Raw genomic sequence first — 21,040 nt, 5'->3', positions numbered from 1 at the left:
GGGTGAGTGTCTGAAATGTTTCAGCGCTCCGTCCATCATCTCCTTGTGTTTGCTTAGTGATGTTTCATAGAGCTGAGTTCCTGAGTGAACCAAGATGTAGGACTACTGCAAGAATTGCAGATGTGCTTTTTTTTACTGGTGTGACTAAGTTTTCAAGGACAATAAAAAAATCCAATTGTTATAACTCAGCACGTCAGTTTCCATGACACCGAATAATGTGGGCAAATTAAGTGCCAAAACAGTTAAATATGGGTCTTTAACTTTGTATCGATGTCCTTCTAAAGGTTAAAAAAAAGTTCATCAATTTGTCTGAGGTGAACTTAGGAATAGTAAAAGGCACCGCAAAGTGGTCTGAGCAGGGCAGGTGGAGGGGAATTTTACAAGGGAGATCACCAAGGTTGGAGAATATCAAATCTAATGTGTGGAAGGGGATAAGATAATGCACAGTTATACCATACACTTGCAGATGAATCAGGCAACCTCCATAACTTCTCAGTTCTTTTTGAGATCGGCCCATGGATGCAAAATAACTGGCTCAGCCTTTAATGGAAAAAAACCTGAAATGCTCAAAGCACTTAAGATGCTGCCATTAGATGCTTAGCACAACTTTATAATAACCATGAACAGAACTAATACAGAACTTGCATAAGTGTGTGGTTCTGAGATGCAGAGTTCAACGTTTGGAATTTCAGGAAGGGATAAGTTCTTGGTCCTGTTGGAGGTAGATGCAGTAACACCCTGAAACTAATCCTCACCCAAGACAAAAGCTTTGTACTCTTGCTCCTAAGTTGAATATTTCACGAAAACATGTCTTTGAAAAAGGTGTTGCACTGGGTGCACTTGCAATGGAAAGCACTCCCTCGTGCTCCAACTAGTGATACACAGCTCTGCAAGGTGGCGCAAGCAAGTTTTTCCACTCAAACCACCCCTCCCCTCCCCCAGTTTGAAGTGGAACTCAACTGCATGAGTTACTATTTGTTTTTGGGAGTAACTGTCAGAGAAAAACTGGTCCAGCAGCATTTTTTACCCTCTTCCACACACAATGAGAGATGGAGCACAAATACATAAGCCTACTGTCAGTCACACGAACACTGCCTATTTTCTCTCAAACACACTTCAGGTGCTGCCCATCTTTTATTCATAAAACACAGTTGATGGACAGAATGCAGAACAATGTCTTACATTCACCCCAGTACAAAGATCTGGGCCTATATCCATCGTTTTTTTGCACTCCACACCACCCTAGGACAGACACTGGCTATATGCAAATCAGCCTTGACCCTGTGCCTCATGGGAACAGTCCAGCCCGAGCTACCAAGCCAAGCTCTCCAACAAGGAAGCATACCTGACTCCCTCAAAGTTCGTCAGGCCACACCTCTACTAAAGAAACCTACAGCCGACCCCTCTGATCTCAACAATTACCGTCCCATCACCAATATCCCCACTCTCGCCAAACTGCTGGAAAAATGCGCACAACTACAATTGACTAAACACATTGAGCAATTTGATCTCCTCAACCCTCACCAGTCAGGCTTCCGAGCAGGACACAGCACATAAACTGCTATGACTCACATAATTGACGACGCACTTCAAATGCTAGACCAAAACGACACCTGCCTCCTCATCCTTCTTGATCTCTCTTCAGCATTCGACACCGTTAAACATGAGAATCTACTAGAACTACTAAACACAAGAATGGGCTTATCTGGAAATGTTCTCAAGTGGTTCACTTCCTTTCTTCACAACAGGTCGCAGAAATTCAAGAGCAACAACCGGATGTCCTTGCCAATACCGGTAACGATAGGCGTCCCCCAAGGATCCTCTCTATCCCCAACTTTGTTCAACCTAGTCATGGAACCTCTCACCACCTTGCTACAAGCATCCAATGTACACTTTCACATGTACGCCGATGACACCCAACTTTACCTCAAATTATAATCCCCCAATGACATCCTGCTCCTGAACTCAACGATCAGATGCACCCAATCCTGGCTTGCCGATAATCACCTCAAACTCAATGCCTTGAAAACAGAGTTCCTTCTGATCTCACCTCCAGCGAAGATATCCACCACTCAAACTTGGCTTAACCTCCTAACCGCACTCAATGTCCAACCCACCATCGTGGACTCAGCAAAATCTTTAGGCATACCGCTCGACACCAATCTCAACATGCAGCAACATATTAGCAAGGCAACAAAGGGAGCGAACTTCCAGATCAATACTCTGAGGAAACTTAAACCCTACCTCCCAGCCAAAGACTTCCAAACCGCAGTACAAGCACTAGTCATTCCACGAATTGAATACGGCAGCACCGCCCTGTGCGGACTCCCCCTAACTACAACTGCACCACTAAAAGCTTCTCTAAATGCTGCAGCGAGACTCATCACTGGGTCAAAAAAGCACTCCCACATTACCCCTGACTTGAAATCCCTGAATTGGCTGCCTTTTGAAGCCAGAAAACATCTGAAAATCGCCTGCATGACACACAAGGCGGTACACCTAAACTCACATGGCTACCTCGCTCACAAATTGACAATCTCTGGGGGAATTAGAAACACGAGAGGCACAAACAATCTTCTGCTGAAACCTCGAAGATTCCGGAAGGAAAAAACATACAAGCGCTCCTTCTCAGGAATGGCGCCTAGGATTTGGAACTCACTCCCTCCCGAAACCAGGCTTATCTCTTCCACTATACTCTTTAAAAAAGAAGTAAAAGCTATCCTCATGGCTAAATACACTTGAACTACTATCTCGAACTCTGCTAACACCCTGCACCGATCTGTACTACATGTTTGACCCCTTTACTTATTTGTATGAGTTGTCTTATTACTCACAGGATTGGCTTTGCAGCCACCTATTTGTACTGTGTGATCTATTGATTTACTTGTTTGACCATGTTCCCTCATGTACCCCTCTATGTAAAGCGCTCTGATATCTGCGAAGATCTTGTTCGCGCTATATAAAACTTTGAAAATAAATAAATAAATAAAATGTCTTTCCTAGACCGGAATCAAGCATCCAAGGACCTGCTTGGCCCCCTTGTTCATGTTTTTCATATCATTCTCCTCCTTATGCTGTCTCACTTTCTTCTTTCCTCTCTGGATTTGGTAGGAGCTCTAACCCCCTCGTTGCCCCCCTCACCCCCCACCCACCTCATCCTCCTCTGCCTCCTGTCCCCACCATCGTCTCCACCAGTGTTTTGGGAGCTCAGCTTCAGTAGAAAGCTCTCGGTGGCGCGAGTGAAGAGCTTTTGGTTGTTGTGTTTTATCTGTTGAGGCCTGAAGCCTTGATTGGGAACGGTCTGACTTTGCTCTAGTAGAATGTGCATTTTTGACCCCAGTTGGGAGTGGTTGTTGGTCTGGGGGCAAGGTTGGCCCTTTAGTCTTTGCCTCTAGGCGCTTCTAGTAGTTTGCCCTCTGGGAGCTGGCAGAGGCTGGCATTGGGCACAGAATCCGCTCCCTGGTAGCTGCGTTTATGTTGTGACCAGTATTATGTGTTCTTATCATTGTTTACATGGCCCCTGATTGCACTCGTTTTTCTTGCCTCTGCTCCCCAGATTGTGCCATTTTTCTTGTCTTTGCTCCCCTAAATCTGCCATTTTTCTTGCCTCTGCCCCCGATTGTGCCATTTTTCTTGCCTCTGCTCCCCTGTTTGTGCCGTTTTTCGTGCCTTCTGTCCCCTGATTGTGCCGTTTTTCGTGACCCTGCCCCCCTGATTGTGCTAGTTTTCTTGCCTTCTGCCCCTGACTGCACTCATTTTTCTTGCCTTCTGCCCCGATTGCACTAGTTTTTCTTGCCTTCTGCTCCCCTGATTGTGCTAGTTTTTTTCTTGCCTTGTGCCCCCTGATTGCACTCGTTTTTCTTGCCTCTGCTCCCCTAATTGTGCCATTTTTCTCGCCTCTGCCCCCCTGATTGTGCTATTGGCAATGTAAATGACAATGCCATTTATTTTTTTTGTAGGTGGCTCTATGGGTGGGTGGCTCTGTCTGTGTGAAGGGGGCTCTGTGTAGGGTGTAGCTATTGGCATTGTAAGTGACAATGCCATTTATCTAACGATTAAGCTATTGGCAATGTAAATGACAATGCCATTTATTGATGATTTAAAAAAAAAATAGTCATGAGCAATGCCAATAGCTCTACCTTTAATGATGCAGAGACCATTGCATTGTAAATGCTTGTTGAACTGGGAGATCAAGTTACATCATACGGAAAGCACACCGTCAGAAAACAATCAGAGTATATCTTTACTGACAAGATGGGCAAATAAAGAGCCCCACCTACAGGGCACAGTGTGTACCACACCCACATAAATGTAAGTAGTTACATTCACAGTTTCTGCCCATGAAACTTCTCTATCTAGTACGACAATTGTGAGCCTCAATGAATTAATTACTGAGGAATAGGTTAGTCACAGACAATGCACTATTTGTTTAATGACTCCGTTATGAAGGATTTGTTTCCTAAGTGACAGCCATGGCCCTGCCTCTGCTCTTGGGTAAAAATCTGCTACAAAACTGATGATCGGCACCCGGTTTTCACCCTCGCTACTTGTAAGATTCAAGATATTTTGTGGAAGCCTAGAGCCCTCAACACTTTCCACTGGTCAGTCTCTGGATGAATCATTTACCTGTGCGATGGCTGTCTCATTATCTGCCAGCCCCAGGAGGAATATCCTGACTTTGTCAATCCGGACAGGCACCGTCCGGCCTCGCCATTCCACTTCACCCATGGTGGCCGCCTGTTTTGCTCGCGTCTGGGTGATCAGTGACTAGAAGTGAAGAGAGATTTTTATTTTTCTACTTCATACCTTCCAACAAGCATTTATTCCCAAACACTCAGGTACATGTATTAACTACTGCAATAACAGAGTGGAAACTAAGTTGAATATGATGAATAGCTCACTAAAGAATAGGATCAGGACGTGGCTTTTGGCAGAGTTCAGAAATAACATTTGATATCACTATAAATAAGTGAAATTCCTAGCAACAAATTCCCATTACAACACATTTTGTGCAATATTTTTATGCTATGGAATTCGAAAACAGAAATACAGCACATATGATATGTTGCTAGTGGCACTCATGTTTCTAACATATTGTAAATGCAACAAGAGTTGAAGCACGCAATAGCACAAGGTATCCAGTATGGCCCAAATTAAAGTGCCACTGCAAAGGCCCAACTCCCCAGCGTTGGGCCTTTCTGCTCTTTGGCCTCCTTATGCCCTTATCACTTCTCCATTATCAGCACCATCCACTCCCCAGTAGTTCACTGGGTATTGTGCCAGACAATACATACATTTAGATAATACTTTCATTGTACTACAAAAGAACTGGGATGTTTTCAGGAATATCCTCATAAAATGCATGTGCAATGCAATCATATTTATACATACAAGAAGCAGAGGATGACTGCTCACTTTAGTGAGCACACTCACAGAACACCACTGCAAAATATTTCTGCCAACACCTCCAAAAGCCCATGTCTTGGTGGTTAGAAAAAAAGGTAATGCTTTAGTGTGCTTATAAATGAATCATTTACCCCTACTTTGGGCCTTAACTCCTTTTATCCTCTACGACCACAACACCACCACATAGTTTGCTTCCTCCCTCTCCCTTCTCTCCCCACCACAGCCATGCTGGCTACATCTCTGGCCAAGGAGCTGGGGGAGAGGATAAGACCTAAAAGGAACTAACAATACAGAATGACAATGGTCAGCAACTTTCAATAATTATGACATCCCGGGCCCGTTAAGTCAACACAACAAAAATACCAAACATTAAGTACAAAAAATCCAAAAGCAAAAACAATATTTACCTTTAAGAGTAGGTTTCCTTGAAGACACTAAATGACAGGGCTCAACTGCGGCGGGAAGACGATCAGGGGCAAGACATAGGATGGTCACATGATGCGTAAAAGCATAATGTCGGAGTGAGTACAGGAGGGACAACGGTGGGGGGAATAGGAATAATAGGCGCCTTGATACCTTCGGGTTTAGTCTGCGCGATACAAATTGCTTAATAAATAAATAAATAAATAGTTGATGTTTGGGTTGTTTTGTATGTATTTCGTCTGTCCAGCACTGCAGTCAGTGGGGTAGGCTGCATACGGTCTTTCTGTATTTTGCAAATAAAATAAATTTGAACCATAAGACCAGTTTTACACTTTGCATCCATTACAGATTTATATCCTGTGCATAAATCAGCCATTTAGTGGTTGTGTTCGGAATATTGTCTTGTTTTTCTCAAAAGAAAAAAGTGAGCATTGACCATAGTTGTGTTGAGAAGGGCTTACTATGACGCACAAACAGAGTTATTCGAAACCTGATGGTGGCGGATATCAGCTGATGCCGGTTTAGCACTTCTAATTTTAATAAGAGACCTGCATTGGAACTAATTAGGCTCATCAAACCCCACCTAATGCAACATCAGTCTAATGCCCGGGAATCCCTCGAAAGAGTCACCATTTTCAGATTTTTATTTATTTCTCCTTTGGTTTGTCAGTATTCTCTTGAGTTGAGTTTGTAAATAAACGTCTGCTGGTGGAGGTGGGTCGCTTGTGAATCCAAAATATTCTTCAAGCTGCAAAACTACACCTACTGGAACATATCCATTTTGTTTAGCAGCGTGAATATTTTCTGGAATCACATGCTAGGCATCAATTACATAGCACTTTTCGTTGGGTTCTTTAAAGTGCGTGGTTACAAACAAATGCTTCAGTACTATTTGTCCCACTTTTGCTTCCCAGTTGATCTGAATGTTCAGGAAGAAGCGTTTTGTGAAGGTATGAACCAACGATCATGTAGCAGCTGCGCAAATGTCTGCTAAAGCTATGATGTCTAACAAGGCAAGTGTTGCTCCTTTTTTCCTCCTTGAATGCACTTTTGGTTTTTCTGTAAGGGTTGCTTCTCCTATCTTCTACATCTTGCAATAGTTCTTTTGATTACTGGAAGTCTCTTCTTGTGTGTGTAAAAGATGAAGAGCTTTCCTGATGTTCTTTGTTCTTTATAAATACTACATAACTGCTCTTCGGATATCTAACATGTGCAATGCGCTCTCCACCTGTGTTTTAAACTTTTGAAAAAAAGATGGTAGGTGGATAACTTGGTTAACGTGGAAGATTAACATCTTTGGTATGAATCTTGGGTTCATACCAATTCCCATTCTTGCTAAAATCCTCCGATTCTTCCTTCTGGTGACTTGTGTAAGAGGGTTTTTTGTGGGACGTCACTTGGTAATGGAGTTCAGTCTTTTCCATGGACGCGATACGGCTGGTTGGAGCTTGAGCAGCACTGCCATTGTGGGGTGGTGGTAGGCTGCCTTTCTCTACACCATGCCTCCTCAGAAGGAGGCATGGTGTAGGGTCCCCTGTATTGTAGGGCCCCCATTGCCTTGGTTGTCACGTAGCCCCTTTTGATGCGCTGAAGCGCTGCACCTACCGCCTTTCCAAATAGGCGGTCTCCTGTGAAGGGCATATTGATTATGGCACATTGGACCTCCAGCTTGAAACCGGGGATTGTCAGCCCAGCGTGCCTGCGAAAGGTAGAAGCTGTGCAAAGTCTACTAGCAGGGGCGGGCTATTTATATCGCTCGTCACCCAAGACAAGTTGCCTTCAGTTCAGGACAAGATGATTTAATGTGTTTTTTGTCCCACAGACAACTAGACATTAAATCATAGTAAACTGACTGAGCTGTTGAACTTTAGTGCTCTCAGGCAATCAGGATACATTTCACTTCACACCTTTCACGCTGGCCTTTCCATTTGCATTCACACTTCTTGTGTTGTTTCAGAAGGCAGATTATGGCAACGCTCAAACTAGAGGGAAAGAAGCAGAGGCCTTTAATGCAGCTCGGTTTAAATCACGTTAATACTCAGTTCGGACACCAGAGTAGAACTCTACTGTAAGGTCATATAAACCCATCACTTTAAAACATGCTTTTTGCCAACCTGCCATGATAATGCAACTCTTTAAATTGATGCAAGCTGCAATTTGTCACTCCTTCCCCATGTCCCAAAACACTAAAAATTGTAAAAACTCTCCTCTTTGGCAACCTCAGTTAGCTGTGGCTTTCAAGCAGCGCATGTGATTAAATGCACAGACATTTACAGTTGATAGTTTGTTGCTCTCCAGATCAGTATTTGCCCAAACTGAATTGAAACAGAGCTGGTGCTGTGTTACAAGAAAACTTAGCCCATGTCGATGGGGACTACAGCGGTGTTTAGAAAATATCAGATAATTGCCCATGTTTTTGGGCTCTCTTCCTTTTTGCTCTCTGGTCTGTGTATGTCCCAAGGCAGTCAGTGTTGTGCACTACAGTGGAGACTTCATCTTTGTCCAACATCTCATGGAGGATGTCACACAGGTGATTTTGGCTCTTTCTGCTTGGGCTTGGCTCCACTCCATGCCAAGAGCGGAGATAGATAAATATCACCCAGATTAAACAAAATAAAGGAGTAGTTTCTGTCCTGTAACTCAGTTCCGTAGTAGGGGTATCTCTGTTATAGTCATAATCTAGTGAATAGTCCCGCCCATGTGCGTGGACCCCGGAGCAATCAAAAATAATCTCTTAAGTTGTCAAAAAATGCAGAACTGCACAGACACTTAAGAGGGAATTTAAAGACAGATAATGCAGCCTATATCCACAGGCTACACTGTCAAGTACTTCTACTAGAAATTCCACCAAAAACCCACAACAGCACAGCCTGTCCAGATTTCTCCACAGAGAAAAACTTTCCTTATTCAGCAAAACCCTCTGGAATGATAGAGAGGAAGGACTGGACAGACAAGCCCCATAGGCTGCCATTATGTGGCTCAAAACAGGATACTGTGCCTTTAAGAGAACCTTCCAGAACACTCAGTGTCCCAGAATGCACAGCAGGTCCCACTTACTTTCAGTTCTTTTTGAAGGCGTAACACACCAGACCTGTAGCATTCCGTACATAATATCTTTCTCCACCGGGGAGGAGGGCGGGTGTGAGAAGTTGGCCTGGTATATGATGCTCACTAGTTCTAGTGATCACCTTGTACCATGCCAAGCAACCCTTATGATGATTGGTTGTAAGTCAACCTTATAGACCAGCTATCCTAGTGGTAGTGGACAAAGCAGTCTTAGGCTAAACTCTGAAAGGCATGTGAAGCAAGCTGTTTTACCATCCACAACCCCCTTGAATACCAAATGAAAGGACACCACACAGATATATATTGAAAATATATATATATTTATTAACTACAAATATCCCCTATACTCTTTATGAGCACAAGCGTTAAAACAAAACACAGTTAAAATACACAAAAGTTGCACAATCTGGATGAGCCCTAGGGGCCACCTAAACCATATACTAAGAAAGTGGTATAAGAGATACCAATCGAAAAGGAAACAGGCCTAGGGCCTTGGGAATCGCTGGAGCTGATCTGAACTAGCAGTGACTAAGTCGGGAAAGGCTCGCGGGACTCGGGTGCAGTGTTTAAAGTGCACGCACTCACCAATGCATTGTCTATGGTGCGTAAAAGTTACAAAGTGAGTTATTTAGGAACCTTCCGAGTGACCTAGAGGAGTGAAACTTAAGACACAGACACTAGAGGTGTGTACCAGTGTGGGAACACCGGCGTTGCTGAGTTACCTCGCCCACAGGACGCGGGTGCATAGGGTCGAAGTAGTGTCGGGTTTCGTCACGCTGGTCGATGGTGCTTGGAGCTGAAGATGCTGCAGGCGGCTCAATGTGAAGAGTTCCGGTGGATCCAAGGGTGGATCTGAAGTTGTGAAGACCTGAAAGCAGAGGGGACAATGTTCAAAGTCACTAGCTAGTGACTACCGTGGAACCAGATTGGAACCAGGTGATGTCGGGTGCAAACAGGCGATGAGGTGTAGCTTCTCTCTGCAGCCATGTGGACACGAAGAGGTCGAGGACGTCCAGGAGTCGATCACGAGCTGTCCCACGCAGGCTTCTCGCTGTTGGCGGTGTCGGCAACTTGATTGGAGCAAACAGGCCTTGGCTAATGCAAGCCACGCAGGAATCGAAAAAGGCTTATCACTCGGACCAGCAAGGTCAGAGCGGGTGTTCCTTTTTACAGGAGCGAGGGCAAGTCTGGAGCACCCAGACCCGCAGTGTAAATTGTAGGTTTCGTCGCCAAGATGGCCGCTGACCGCGTGGCAAGTGGCCGGAATGGCGCATCGAGTGGCACAATGCAAAAGGGCCCCACGCAGATTGTGGAGATGCTGGGGGCTGATCTTCGGTGCAAGGGCTGCTCGGTTGTGGGGCTTCTCAAACCCCAAAGCACAGCATCGAGGGCGCCTCGAGTGCTGCGCAGTCAGCTTCTCGGGGGTCTTTCGAGATGTCCAATCCCACGTCTCTCGGTGCCTCCACGGGTCCCTCCTTTGCAGGGACTGTGGATCAGGCTGTGAGAAGTCTGAGAGTCTGGGTCTCGTCAGGCTCTGGGCTCGGGCTCCGGCAGGAGGCGGCGGCAAAGCAGACGTCGAGTTGCTGGATGGTGCCTGTATTCACTGGGTGGCCACTCCTAGGCCACAAGGGAGACGCTCTTCAGTCTTTTGTGCAGCAGAATGTTGAAGTCCAGTCGTCTTCTTAGATTCAAGTTGATTCAGGATGATCTGAGGTGCTATGGCACTGCTCCCACTCTTATTCCCAATCTGAGGGGTGGATCACCTGCTTGGTCCCTCATCTGGGTGGGACCAGGAAGGGGGGCGGTTACACCCCCTTTCCTTTGTCCAGCTCCTCGCTAGGTTTGGACTAGCTTATGCACGAGGACACCTTGTGTGCCCCGGGCATGTCTGATTCTATTCAGCCCTGTCCTACCCAATACACAAAATCCTGTGTGGGGTGGTGCTCGCACCTCCCAAGGCAGGAAACCCTTTGTCCAAGCCTCCCTCGCTGGAAGGACTCCCAGCAGCAGGAGGTCAGACTTGTGTCTGTGGTGGCAGCATCCATTTTGTGATGCTGAGGCTCTGGTTAACTTTAACCGGGGTTAAGGCTATGTACATGTCGTGTCCCTCTAGAAGGGTGGAATGCTATCCCCGTCGACAGAACTGTCGAGGGGATAGTATTCCAAACCGTATGACACCTTACTCGACATATTTTGATAAAGCGAGGATTATAATGCACTTAAGAGTATATGGTATGGCAATATCCCGGAACAGCTAAGGGAGTGGTTCCCGACAGCTGCAGACAGGCTCCGATCATGCTAGAGCACCATCTCACATATTTCCAAGCACTCTGCCTCCAGGATTGATGAGGCCTTCCATAGGAGTGGCTGATAGGAACATATGTGTCCAGTTAAGGTTAGATATAGGGATACTATATCTAAGCAAGAGGTGATTACACCAACTTACCCCAGCTGAGTGATCAGCCAGTTGTGTCAAATATGGAGGCCAGGCCAGGGGTGGCACAATACATGCTGCAGCCCCTGGTAGGCCTTGGAAACACCTATGCCCTGGGTACCTAGGGTACCCTGTTACAGGGGCCAATAAGGTGAACCAGTTCCAATTCGTAATGCACCTAGAGTGCATTGACAGCAATTTAGAGAGAGAACAGCAGGCTGTGGGTCTGATTCACAGGCCCACAGCCACATTAAGTCATAAACCAGTGAAGCAAAAAGCAAAAATTTGGGGTGACCATAGGATAGAAGACCCTACTCTCCTACAGCGGGCGCTTATGACTATAACAGAGATACCCCTACTACAGAACAGGAGTTTCAGGACAGAAACTACTCCTTCTGTAGTAGGGGATCTCGGTGTATAGTCAATCTAGTGAATAGAATGGCAAGCCCATCCCCACATCAAAGCGGCGGTGGAGGGAATAGAATTAACACCACTACTGTGCGAACAGATTTCGCAGCGAAGCCTGCCCAACCTGAGCGCCTGTCCTGGCATCAGTGACCAGACAGTAATGCTTATCAAGGTATGGACCGACTTCCAAGTGGCCGCCTTGCAGATTTCTGCAATAGGAACATTACGAAGCAAAGCAGAAGTGGCAGCTTTGCCCCTGGTGGAATGAGCCTTAGGTTTACCCCCTTAGGTCTTATTAGCCTTCTGGTAACACAATTGTATACAGGACACAATCCACCTCGAGATGGACTGTTATGAGGTAGCAAGACCGGTCCGGACTGATCCATAATTAATAAACAATTGGTCTGACCTACGAATATCTTTGGTTCTATCCAGATAAAATTTCAGCACCCTCCTAACATCCAGGGAATGTGGAGACCTTTCCGCTGGAGATGAAGGATTCTGAAAAAAACGTATGCAAAGTTATGGTCTGGTTGACATGAAAATCAGAAATCACCTTGGGAAGAAATTTAGGGTGAGTACGCATAACAACCTTAGCAGCATGAAATACAGTATAAGGTTCTTGGCAACACAACGCCTGAATTTCACTCACCCCGCGGTCCTCCAGGACAGGTGCTGCAACAAAGCTTTATGAATAGGTTCAAAAGGCTCCTTCATCAATCTGGACAGCACCACATGCAATTCCCATGAAGGCGAAGGAAGCCTGACAGGAGGGAACACTTTCTTCAAGCCTTCCAAAAAATCTTTGATCACAGGGATCTGGAAGAAGGAAGTCTGTGAAGGGCATTTCCTGTAGGCAGTCAATGCAGCGAGATGAACCTTAATGGAATGAACATTAACTCCAGAATGCGCCAAATGTAGAAGGTAAGGAAGGATGACGTCTTCCTTGCACGTCGTCGGGTCATAGATCTTGGACTTGCACCAGATACAGAACCTCTTCCACTTGTAAGCATAGGATGTCCGAGTGGAAAGTCGCTTAGCCTCCTTCAGTATGTCCATACAATCACATGGTAGATTGAAATGGCCATACTGCACTCTCTCAGGAGCCAAACTCAACGACGAGAGGTTGGGGTGCAACATCTGCCCCCGAACTGCGTGAGAAGGTCCGGCCTGCACGGCAGCCGTATGTGCGGAAGGAGAGACCGGTGAAGCAGGTCCGTGAACCACCACTGCCTGGACCATTCCGGGGCCAACAGGATCATCCGTGCCCTGGACTGGGACAGCTTGATGAGCACCGCCGGAATCAGGGGAATGGGTGGAAAAACGCACAGAAAGCTGTTTGACCAGTCGATCCATAGCGCATTCCCCAGCGTCCCCTGCTGGCAGTACCTGGAGGCGAAGTCTCAGCATTTGCGGAGTCTTCTCCTAGTACTTTGTCGTTCATGACCCATTTGTGGTTTTTCTGAATAGATCTGCTCAGCGCGTCCGCCTGAACATTCTGCACACCTGGCAGATGAGACTCCGTTATCGTCACCCCTCTGGCTAATAGCCAGTGCCAGATCGCCTGCGCTTCCTGTGACAGTGTGCGTGATCTCCCGCCCCCCTGCTTGTCGAGGTAAAACATTGTGGTCGTATTGTCCGACCGCACAAGCAAGGAGTCAGTCTGGAAGGACAGATGAAAGGCCTTCCGTGCCAAGTGAATAGCTCTGAATTCCAGGAAACTGATGTGAGACGTGGACTCTGTCGGAGACCACGCTCCCTGGATCTGTAGATGGTCTGAATGCGCTCCCCAGCCCAGGAGAGATGCATCCGTAAAGATAGTCCGAGTCGGGAAGTCCCTGTGGAAAGGAACCCTTCTGAGGATATTCTCTGCTGAGCACCACCATCTCAGGGACAGTTGGGTGTGAAGAAATAACTGAATCCGGTCGTCCCAACACCCTTACTTCTGGTTCCAGTGGTCCACCAAACCGTCCTGTAGCAGCCACATGTGTAGGCGCGCATGCGGAGTGAGGAATGTACAAGAGGCCATCGATCCCCGTAGAGAAGACCTCGTCCTCACTGTTGTAGATGGATCAGCTAAGAGAGCCTGAGCCTTCCAAAGGATGGATAAGCGTCTCTCTTCCGAGGGAGAAACGCTAGCCGACATCGTATTGGAGGCTCCCGAGTACTGCAGGCACTGTACCGGGATCGGGACAGACTTGAACAGATCTATGTGCAACCCCAGATGGTCCAGCAGGACAGTCATCCTGTTGAAGTACAATCGTGCTTCCTGGAAGTTGGAGGCTTAGAGCAACTAATCGTCCAGGTATGGGTAGACAAACACCTTGTTCTGTCTCAGGTTGGCTGCTATCACAGCCATGCATGTCGAAAAAGTCCTGGGTGCAGACTTCAATCCACACGACAGTACGGTGTACTAATAGTGATTAGTGCCGACGAGGAAGCGCAGGAATTTCCGATGTTTCCAAGGAATGGGCACCTGGAGGTACGCATCCTGCAGGCCTATAGTGTATGTATGTATTTGAGCTTATATAGCGCACAGCTACCCACAAAGGGTTTCCCGGCGCTTGCTTAGGGAACCCGTCCTGGTATTCCCCTGTGAGATAACCCCGACAGGATATCCACAAGGTGAAAGCCAGGCATCCCGCCGTGAGGGGCCGTTGTGGAGATTAAGCAAGCTATTGCCCAGAGTCGCAGAGTGTGAACCCGTGAGTTGAGAAGGCACCGGAGCGAGAATTATCGAGTCCGTGGAATTTTTGAGCCCAAGACCCGCCGAGGTGGGGAATTGAACCCTGGTCCAGGGCCGATCTCAGCTTCCGGGTCTGCCGCCTCTAACCCCTGAGCCACACTTCTCCAAGTGCACAGCCATCCTCCTCTTTGTAGCTTAGGATACATATGGCACAAAGACCGCAACCCTCCGTTTGCTTAACGCAAAACCAGAATGGGCCTGAACTCGATCTGGTCCTTCTCTCGCCCCGATAGCACCATGACTACAGACCTTCTCTTAGAGACTGAAGGACGTATTGTCTCTCTGCTTCCCAACAGGGTAACGGCCTCTGCTCGGAACTCGCGCAGCTGGAACTGTGAGTGAACCGGTGAAATTGCTGAAGGAGGGCTGACAACGAAGACCGTCTAGACCCGGCCGGCCTTTGTTCGCCGAGGAGCATCAAGCTCTCCCACATATGCGTACAATATACTTATGAATTATTAAATGGCGGCTCGGGACCACAGACAAATTCTGGGAGAAAAAGACGCCGCTAGAAAGGGCGGAAGGCCTTAAGCCGTTCTCCACGCCCCAAACCTACAGCCTTCAAAAATCTCCAATTTTCATGCGGGCCACTCACTACCCTCATGGCCGCCCAAGGGGTGCCCAAAGAACGGGAGAGTAGAAGCACACCGCTGAGCCGCAGGCTGCAGAGACGTCAGACGAATACAAGTATGGCAACGTAGGACTAATCAACCATACCTGGGGGTCGGCAGGAGAGAAAAAACTCCGCTCCGACACCGATGTTTAGATCTGAAACTATCAGGCCCTTTAGACTATCTCTTGTAAGGCCTCCCTCCTGTCTCTCGGCAGGGGAACCACAAATCGGTGGAGAAACAGCCCCACACAGGGGTCTTACCACAACGGCCCAGCAACAGCGGGCCACAGCATGCTGTCTGCATGCCGTCACCCCTGTGACCAAGTCAGGAGTACGGTCGAAGCCAGAACCTCCTGGCAGGTGGTAGTGGACGAAACTTAAGTACCGCCAACCAGTTAAGAGGAGGAGAGAGCCTCCCCGTACTCCTGGAAGAAGCCTCCCTGGCATCAAAGCACGGGGGTTCGAGACCGAGGGGTCAAAGGCCCCTGGGGTGGTGGGTGGGAGAGGGAATCGAGAGAATTCCGATGCAACCCCGGTGGTCACACCAGTGGTGGCAGAGCAGGAGACGACCCACGATGAGTAGGTATGCGAATACTCAAAACTAAGCAAAAGGACCAACGTCCCCCGCTTACATGTGGTAAGTAGCCACAGACTCCCCATCAGAAGGGTTCCTCGACGCTGATCAACTGAACGGCCTCGTGAGTGGACGTTGCCGAGAACACAAAGTCCCCTCCTACGAAGAGAGGATCACCATTGAGCGAGGCCTGGAACAAGACCCAGGCGTCAAGCGCCGGCAAGTATTCCGCGGCTGTAACCCATGACGTCGACCTCACTACAACGTCACCATCACTAAGACAGTGAATGTCTCTACGACATTGCTGTACATCGACATTAAGCAGCGCTGCACCGAGACGCCGAGCCATCCATAACGGTGACATCTGGCCTAACGGAAGATAGCGGAGCCAAAGCGACCAACGCCCCAAAAGGAGCATCACTGCTCCTCTACGTCGAGCATCACTGCTCCTCTACGTCGAGCATCACTGCTCCTCTACGTCGAGCATCACTGCTCTGTGACGTCGAGCATCACTGCTCCGTGACGTCGAGCATCACTGCTCCGTGACGTCGGTAGTTTGGTTTGCCCTGTTCCCATCATGCACTGGGACAGGAACAGACTAATTTGCATGTAGCCAGGTTCTGAGCTGGGATGGTGCAGTGAGCTAAAAAACGGTGATGGATCAAGCCCTGATCTTTGGAATGGGTAAGAGTGGTCTGCTTAATTCAGACACTCTGTTCATCACCACCCCCTTTTCTGAATCATTTTGTCCACCATAAGCGTGGAAGGGTATACTCAGATGTGAGTCCCTTGCTCATTGCACCATCAGGATTCAAGCAAGCCGGGCCGACGACGGCTGAAATGCCAGAAACCGGTCCCTGGTAGCTTGTTTCCTTCCCAGTATAAGAATTGGCTTGGTAGTTTGGTTTGCCCTGTTCCCATCATGCACTGGGACAGGAACAGACTAATTTGCATGCCGCCAGGTTCTGAGCTGGGATGGTGCAGTGAGCTAAAAAACGGTGATGGATCAAGCCCTGATCTTTGGACTGGGTAAGAGTGGTCTGCTTAATTCAGACACTCTGTTCATCACCACCCCCTTTTCTGAATCGTACATCGACATTAAGCAGCGCTGCACCGAGACGCCGAGCCATCTATAACGGTGACGTCTGGCCTAACGGAAGATAGCGGAGCCAAAGCGACCAACGCCCCAAAAGGAGCATCACTGCTCCTCTACGTCGAGCATCACTGCTCCATGACGTCGAGCATCACTGCTCCATGACGTCGAGCATCACTGCTCCATTACGTCGAGCATCACTGCTCCAGGACGTCGAGCATCACTGCTCCAGGACGTCGAGCATCACTGCTCCAGGACGTCGAGCATCACTGCTCCAGGACGTCGAGCATCACTGCTCCAGGACGTCGAGCATCACTGCTCCAGGACGTCGAGCATCACTGCTCCAGGACGTCGAGCATCCCTGCTCCAGGACGTCGAGCATCACTGCTCCATGACGTCGAGGCACTCCATGACGTCGAGGCACTCCATGACGTTGAGGCACTGACCGGAACCGCGTCATAGCTCAGACGTGCTCCTACTGGGGAGGACCCCAGAGGTCACAGCATGGGGACCGGTAGAGGACCTACCCTCTCCTTACCCAGAGGCTGAAGATGCCTTCAAAATCCCCTGCTCCAAACCTGGGAGCTGAAGCCTCCTAGAAAAGAAATTACAGAGAAGACAGGTGTCAAAAGACACAGGCAAACACAGAATATAAACCCTGTGAGCTTCGGCTTTGGTCCTTAATTCCGCTACAGACAAAGCACTTGTCAGACAGAAATAGTACCAAGACAAGAAGACTGCAGAAATTCTGCCAAAAAAACACAGCAGAATGTAGCTAAAGACCAAAGACGTCGAGTGAAGCTGCAAAAACACAAACTAATCACAAAAATTGAATAAAACAAGCTAAAAAAAGAAGAGCTAATGCTCCAGGGTCCTGCTAGAAGGAGCCGGAAAAAAGAACTGAAAGTAAGAGGGACCTGCTGTGCATTCTGGGATACTGAGAAAGTTCTGGAAGGTTTTCTTAAAGGCACAGTATCCTGTTTTGAGCCACATAATAGCAGCCTATGGGGCTTGTCTGTCCATTCCTTCCTCTCGATCATTCCAGAGGGTTTTGCTGAAAAAAGAAAGTTTTTCTTTGTGGAGAAATCTGGACAGGCTGTGCTGTTGTGGGTTTTTGGTGGAATTTCTAGTAGAAGTACTGGACAGTGTAGCCTGTGGATATAGGCTGCATTATCTGTCTTTAAATGCTCTCTTAAGTGTCTGTGCAGTTCTGCATTTCTTGACAACTTAAGAGTTTGTTTTTGATTGCTCCAGGGTCCGCGAACATTGGCGGGACTATTCACTAGATTATGACTATACACAGAGATCCCCTACTACAGAATTATAATATCCAAATTGAAAGAGCAGAGGCTGCAATTAAGGTAAACACCACCAACTACTCTGAGGCAGGCAGACATGACAATTTGTAGAACACTGCTGTAATAAAGAAAAGAGAGCTTTAGACAACCCAGCTTATGAGGGTGTCCAAAGGCGCTTTTAAAGGTTGTACAGGAACTTTCGGACGCATCATGTCGGCCCAAAGCGCCTTGTCTAGACGTTACACAATGCAATTCTTTGGCAGAATTTGTTATCTCCAAAATCGACGCTATTTACACTGACTTTGGAAAATCGATCCCCTCCACCTTCCCTCTAAACTACCTGATCCAGTTACTTTCTGTGAACCTGAGACATCAGAGGATATGCACTCCTTACCCTCACAGCAGATCAGCCTCCCTAAGGCACTTGATCCGCTGCGAACCTGAGGTCTCAGAGGAGACAAAACCCGCACCCTCACAGCAGATCTGTACTTGGGACCCCCTTAACAGCACCACACTTCATGACCTCATCAGTAATATCAAATCTGGCTCCCCACTAGATCCACTCCCCCCACAAATTTTAAAAATCCTGGATACTTTCTCTCTTAATCTAATCCTGGATTTACTTAACACCTCCCTCAGAGAAGCCAAGATACCTTCTACATGGAAACATGCAATGATAGTGCCCTTACTAAAAAAAGGCGAATGCTGACTCCAATAACCCATCCAATTTCCGCCCCATTTCACTCCTCCCGTTTTTTTTCAAAAATTCTGGAAAAACACATTAATACACAACTCACCCGGCTTGTTGAATCAAGGAACATCCTACATCCATCTCAATCAGGTTTCAGGTCCGGCTTCTCAACGGAATCTACTCTGCTGGGGGTTTCGGAAACCATTCGATGCCGAGTGGACAAAGGGGAATCCGTGGCACTCATTTTGCTCGACTTAAGCGCTGCATTCGACACGGTTTCCCATCCCATCCTTCTTAATGCCCTTAAGTCATCTGGAATCACCGGCTCAGTCCTCAACTGGCTTGCTAGTTTTCTCTCAGACCGTACTTTTCAAGTATTCTCCTCCTCATCAGCCTCTCAAATCTATAAATCTGCTTACGGTGTCCCTCAGGGCTCCATTATGAGCCCCTTACTTTTTAACTTATATGTTAGATCTTTAGCTACTATTGCGGAGCAAGCTGGGCTCACCATTTATTCATATGCCGATGATACTCAGATCATCTACTCTCTCTCGATGGGACATCACTCCTCCCCTTCCTCTCTCTGCGTAGGGCTTAGTAACATCGCCGCGTGGATGCGCGAAAACAAACTAAAATTGAACGGGGGAAAACAGAGCTCCTTTTGTTTGGCCATAATACTACCTTATGGGGGCCTCAACATTGGCCGACGCAAATGGGCTCCCTCCCCGTTCCTTCTAGAACAGCACGAAATCTTGGCATCATTTTTGATGACCAGTTATCTATGAAGCACCACGTGGTTAAAACCTCCTCTACCTGCATCACCATCATCAAGTGGCTTAGAAAGATAATTTGGATGCTTCCGCAAGAGACACAGAAAACCGTAGTCCAGGCCTTAATTACCTCTAGACTGGACTACGGCAACATTCTTCTCCTGGGGGCATGCAAAGAGGTGACTCTTAAATTACAGACAGTCCAGAATATGGCGGTCCGGCTGCTCTGTAAACTTCCTAATAAATCCTACAATTCTAATTCTCTACGTAACCTGCACTGGCTCTGTATTGAAAGCCGCACGAAATTCAAGTCCCTCTGCTTTATGCACAGAATCAATGCAGGTCGGGCCCCACTCTACCATAGCACTTTAGTTCACCAGTACTGTCCACCTTATACTCTTCGTTCATCCAATCAGCATAGGTTCCAGGTTCCCAGGGTTAAAAGAGCCAGAATGGGTGGTCGCTCTTTCTCTTGTCTGGCTCCCTCCCTCTGGAACTCTCTTCCCTTATCTCTGCGTACTAAATCTTGTTATCTCAAGTTCCGCAGAGAGGTTAAAACTTGGTTATTTAACCAATAACTGCCTTCCCGTATTCTTCAGTTGGTTCTCCCCCTTAATCTGGTCCTTAGCGCCGGGAAACCTCCGGGTAGCTGTGCGCTCTATGAACTTAAATATAATAATAATAATAACACCATGTAACGTAAATGTACATACAGGTAATCTCATTCTAACTGATATACATAGTCTGGGATTATCCTGAAAGTCTGGCATGGATCCTGACCTGTCTTCATGAACGTCTCTGCAAAAATTCTCTTGTTACTCTTTTCCTCCTGAAAGCTCCTTATATGGCAGTTTTCTCAACATATGTTTGCAAAATGGCCTCTCAGACTGGAATATGCGTGGCTTCGTCTGTGACATTTTGGTATTCTGCGGATTTATTGCAGGCAACTGTCTACACTCCAATTATTCTAACGTAGACATGTTATGCAGACTTTTCAGAGTCAGTCAGTGTTATCATGTTAGGCTCTACATGACACCTGAATGACTTTCCCCATTTTGGGATAGGGAGCTCCAGCCATTTCTCGGTGCAAGTGACCACTGGCTACTTCGGTTTAAAATGGCATCAGGAAGTGGCTGTGGCAGCCTGTAAAGCCTCAAGCGGGCAGGGTGAGATGTCCTCCATAACACTAAGCTCCATGGAAGAAAAAGATGTGCAAACAAATTGCATCACTGAATACTGACCTCCCATCCCCAATAATATTGTGGTACAAGACTATTGAGGACAGAATATAGGGCAAAATATTGAAAGGTAAGGCGTTGCCTATCCGCCCCTGCGTGTGCCCCCTCTGCCCCCCGACAGGCTGGGGACGACAGCTGCTTGGGCCGGTATCGCCATTGCGGACATCGAGGAGTGGTTGCTGTGGATGCACCCTTGCTGGCGGATCGGGGGCTGCGACTGGTCGCTTTCTGACATCCCAGTGTGAAACTGAGAGTGGGAAGCATATTGCGGCCAAGGCCC

At 47.5% G+C, this 21,040-nt stretch overlaps 1 protein-coding gene across 2 annotated transcripts in view; it reads right to left on the bottom strand.

Annotated features, from left to right (window-relative positions):
• Nucleotides 1-21,040, bottom strand: part of SRP68 (signal recognition particle 68) — a 280,497-nt gene that overhangs the window by 80,320 nt on the left and 179,137 nt on the right. For both annotated transcript variants that reach the window (XM_086930712.1, XM_086930713.1), the window contains exon 8: nucleotides 4,627-4,767. In XM_086930712.1, coding sequence (XP_086786838.1) covers nucleotides 4,627-4,767 — 141 coding nt within the window. The remainder of the gene's footprint in view (nucleotides 1-4,626; nucleotides 4,768-21,040) is intronic.

The sequence above is a fragment of the Lissotriton vulgaris genome, chromosome 7, assembly GCF_964263255.1.
Source record: "Lissotriton vulgaris chromosome 7, aLisVul1.2, whole genome shotgun sequence".
NCBI lineage: Eukaryota > Metazoa > Chordata > Amphibia > Caudata > Salamandridae > Lissotriton > Lissotriton vulgaris.
Note: the sequence above shows the minus strand (reverse complement) of the source record. Positions and strands in the feature narration are given on the sequence as shown.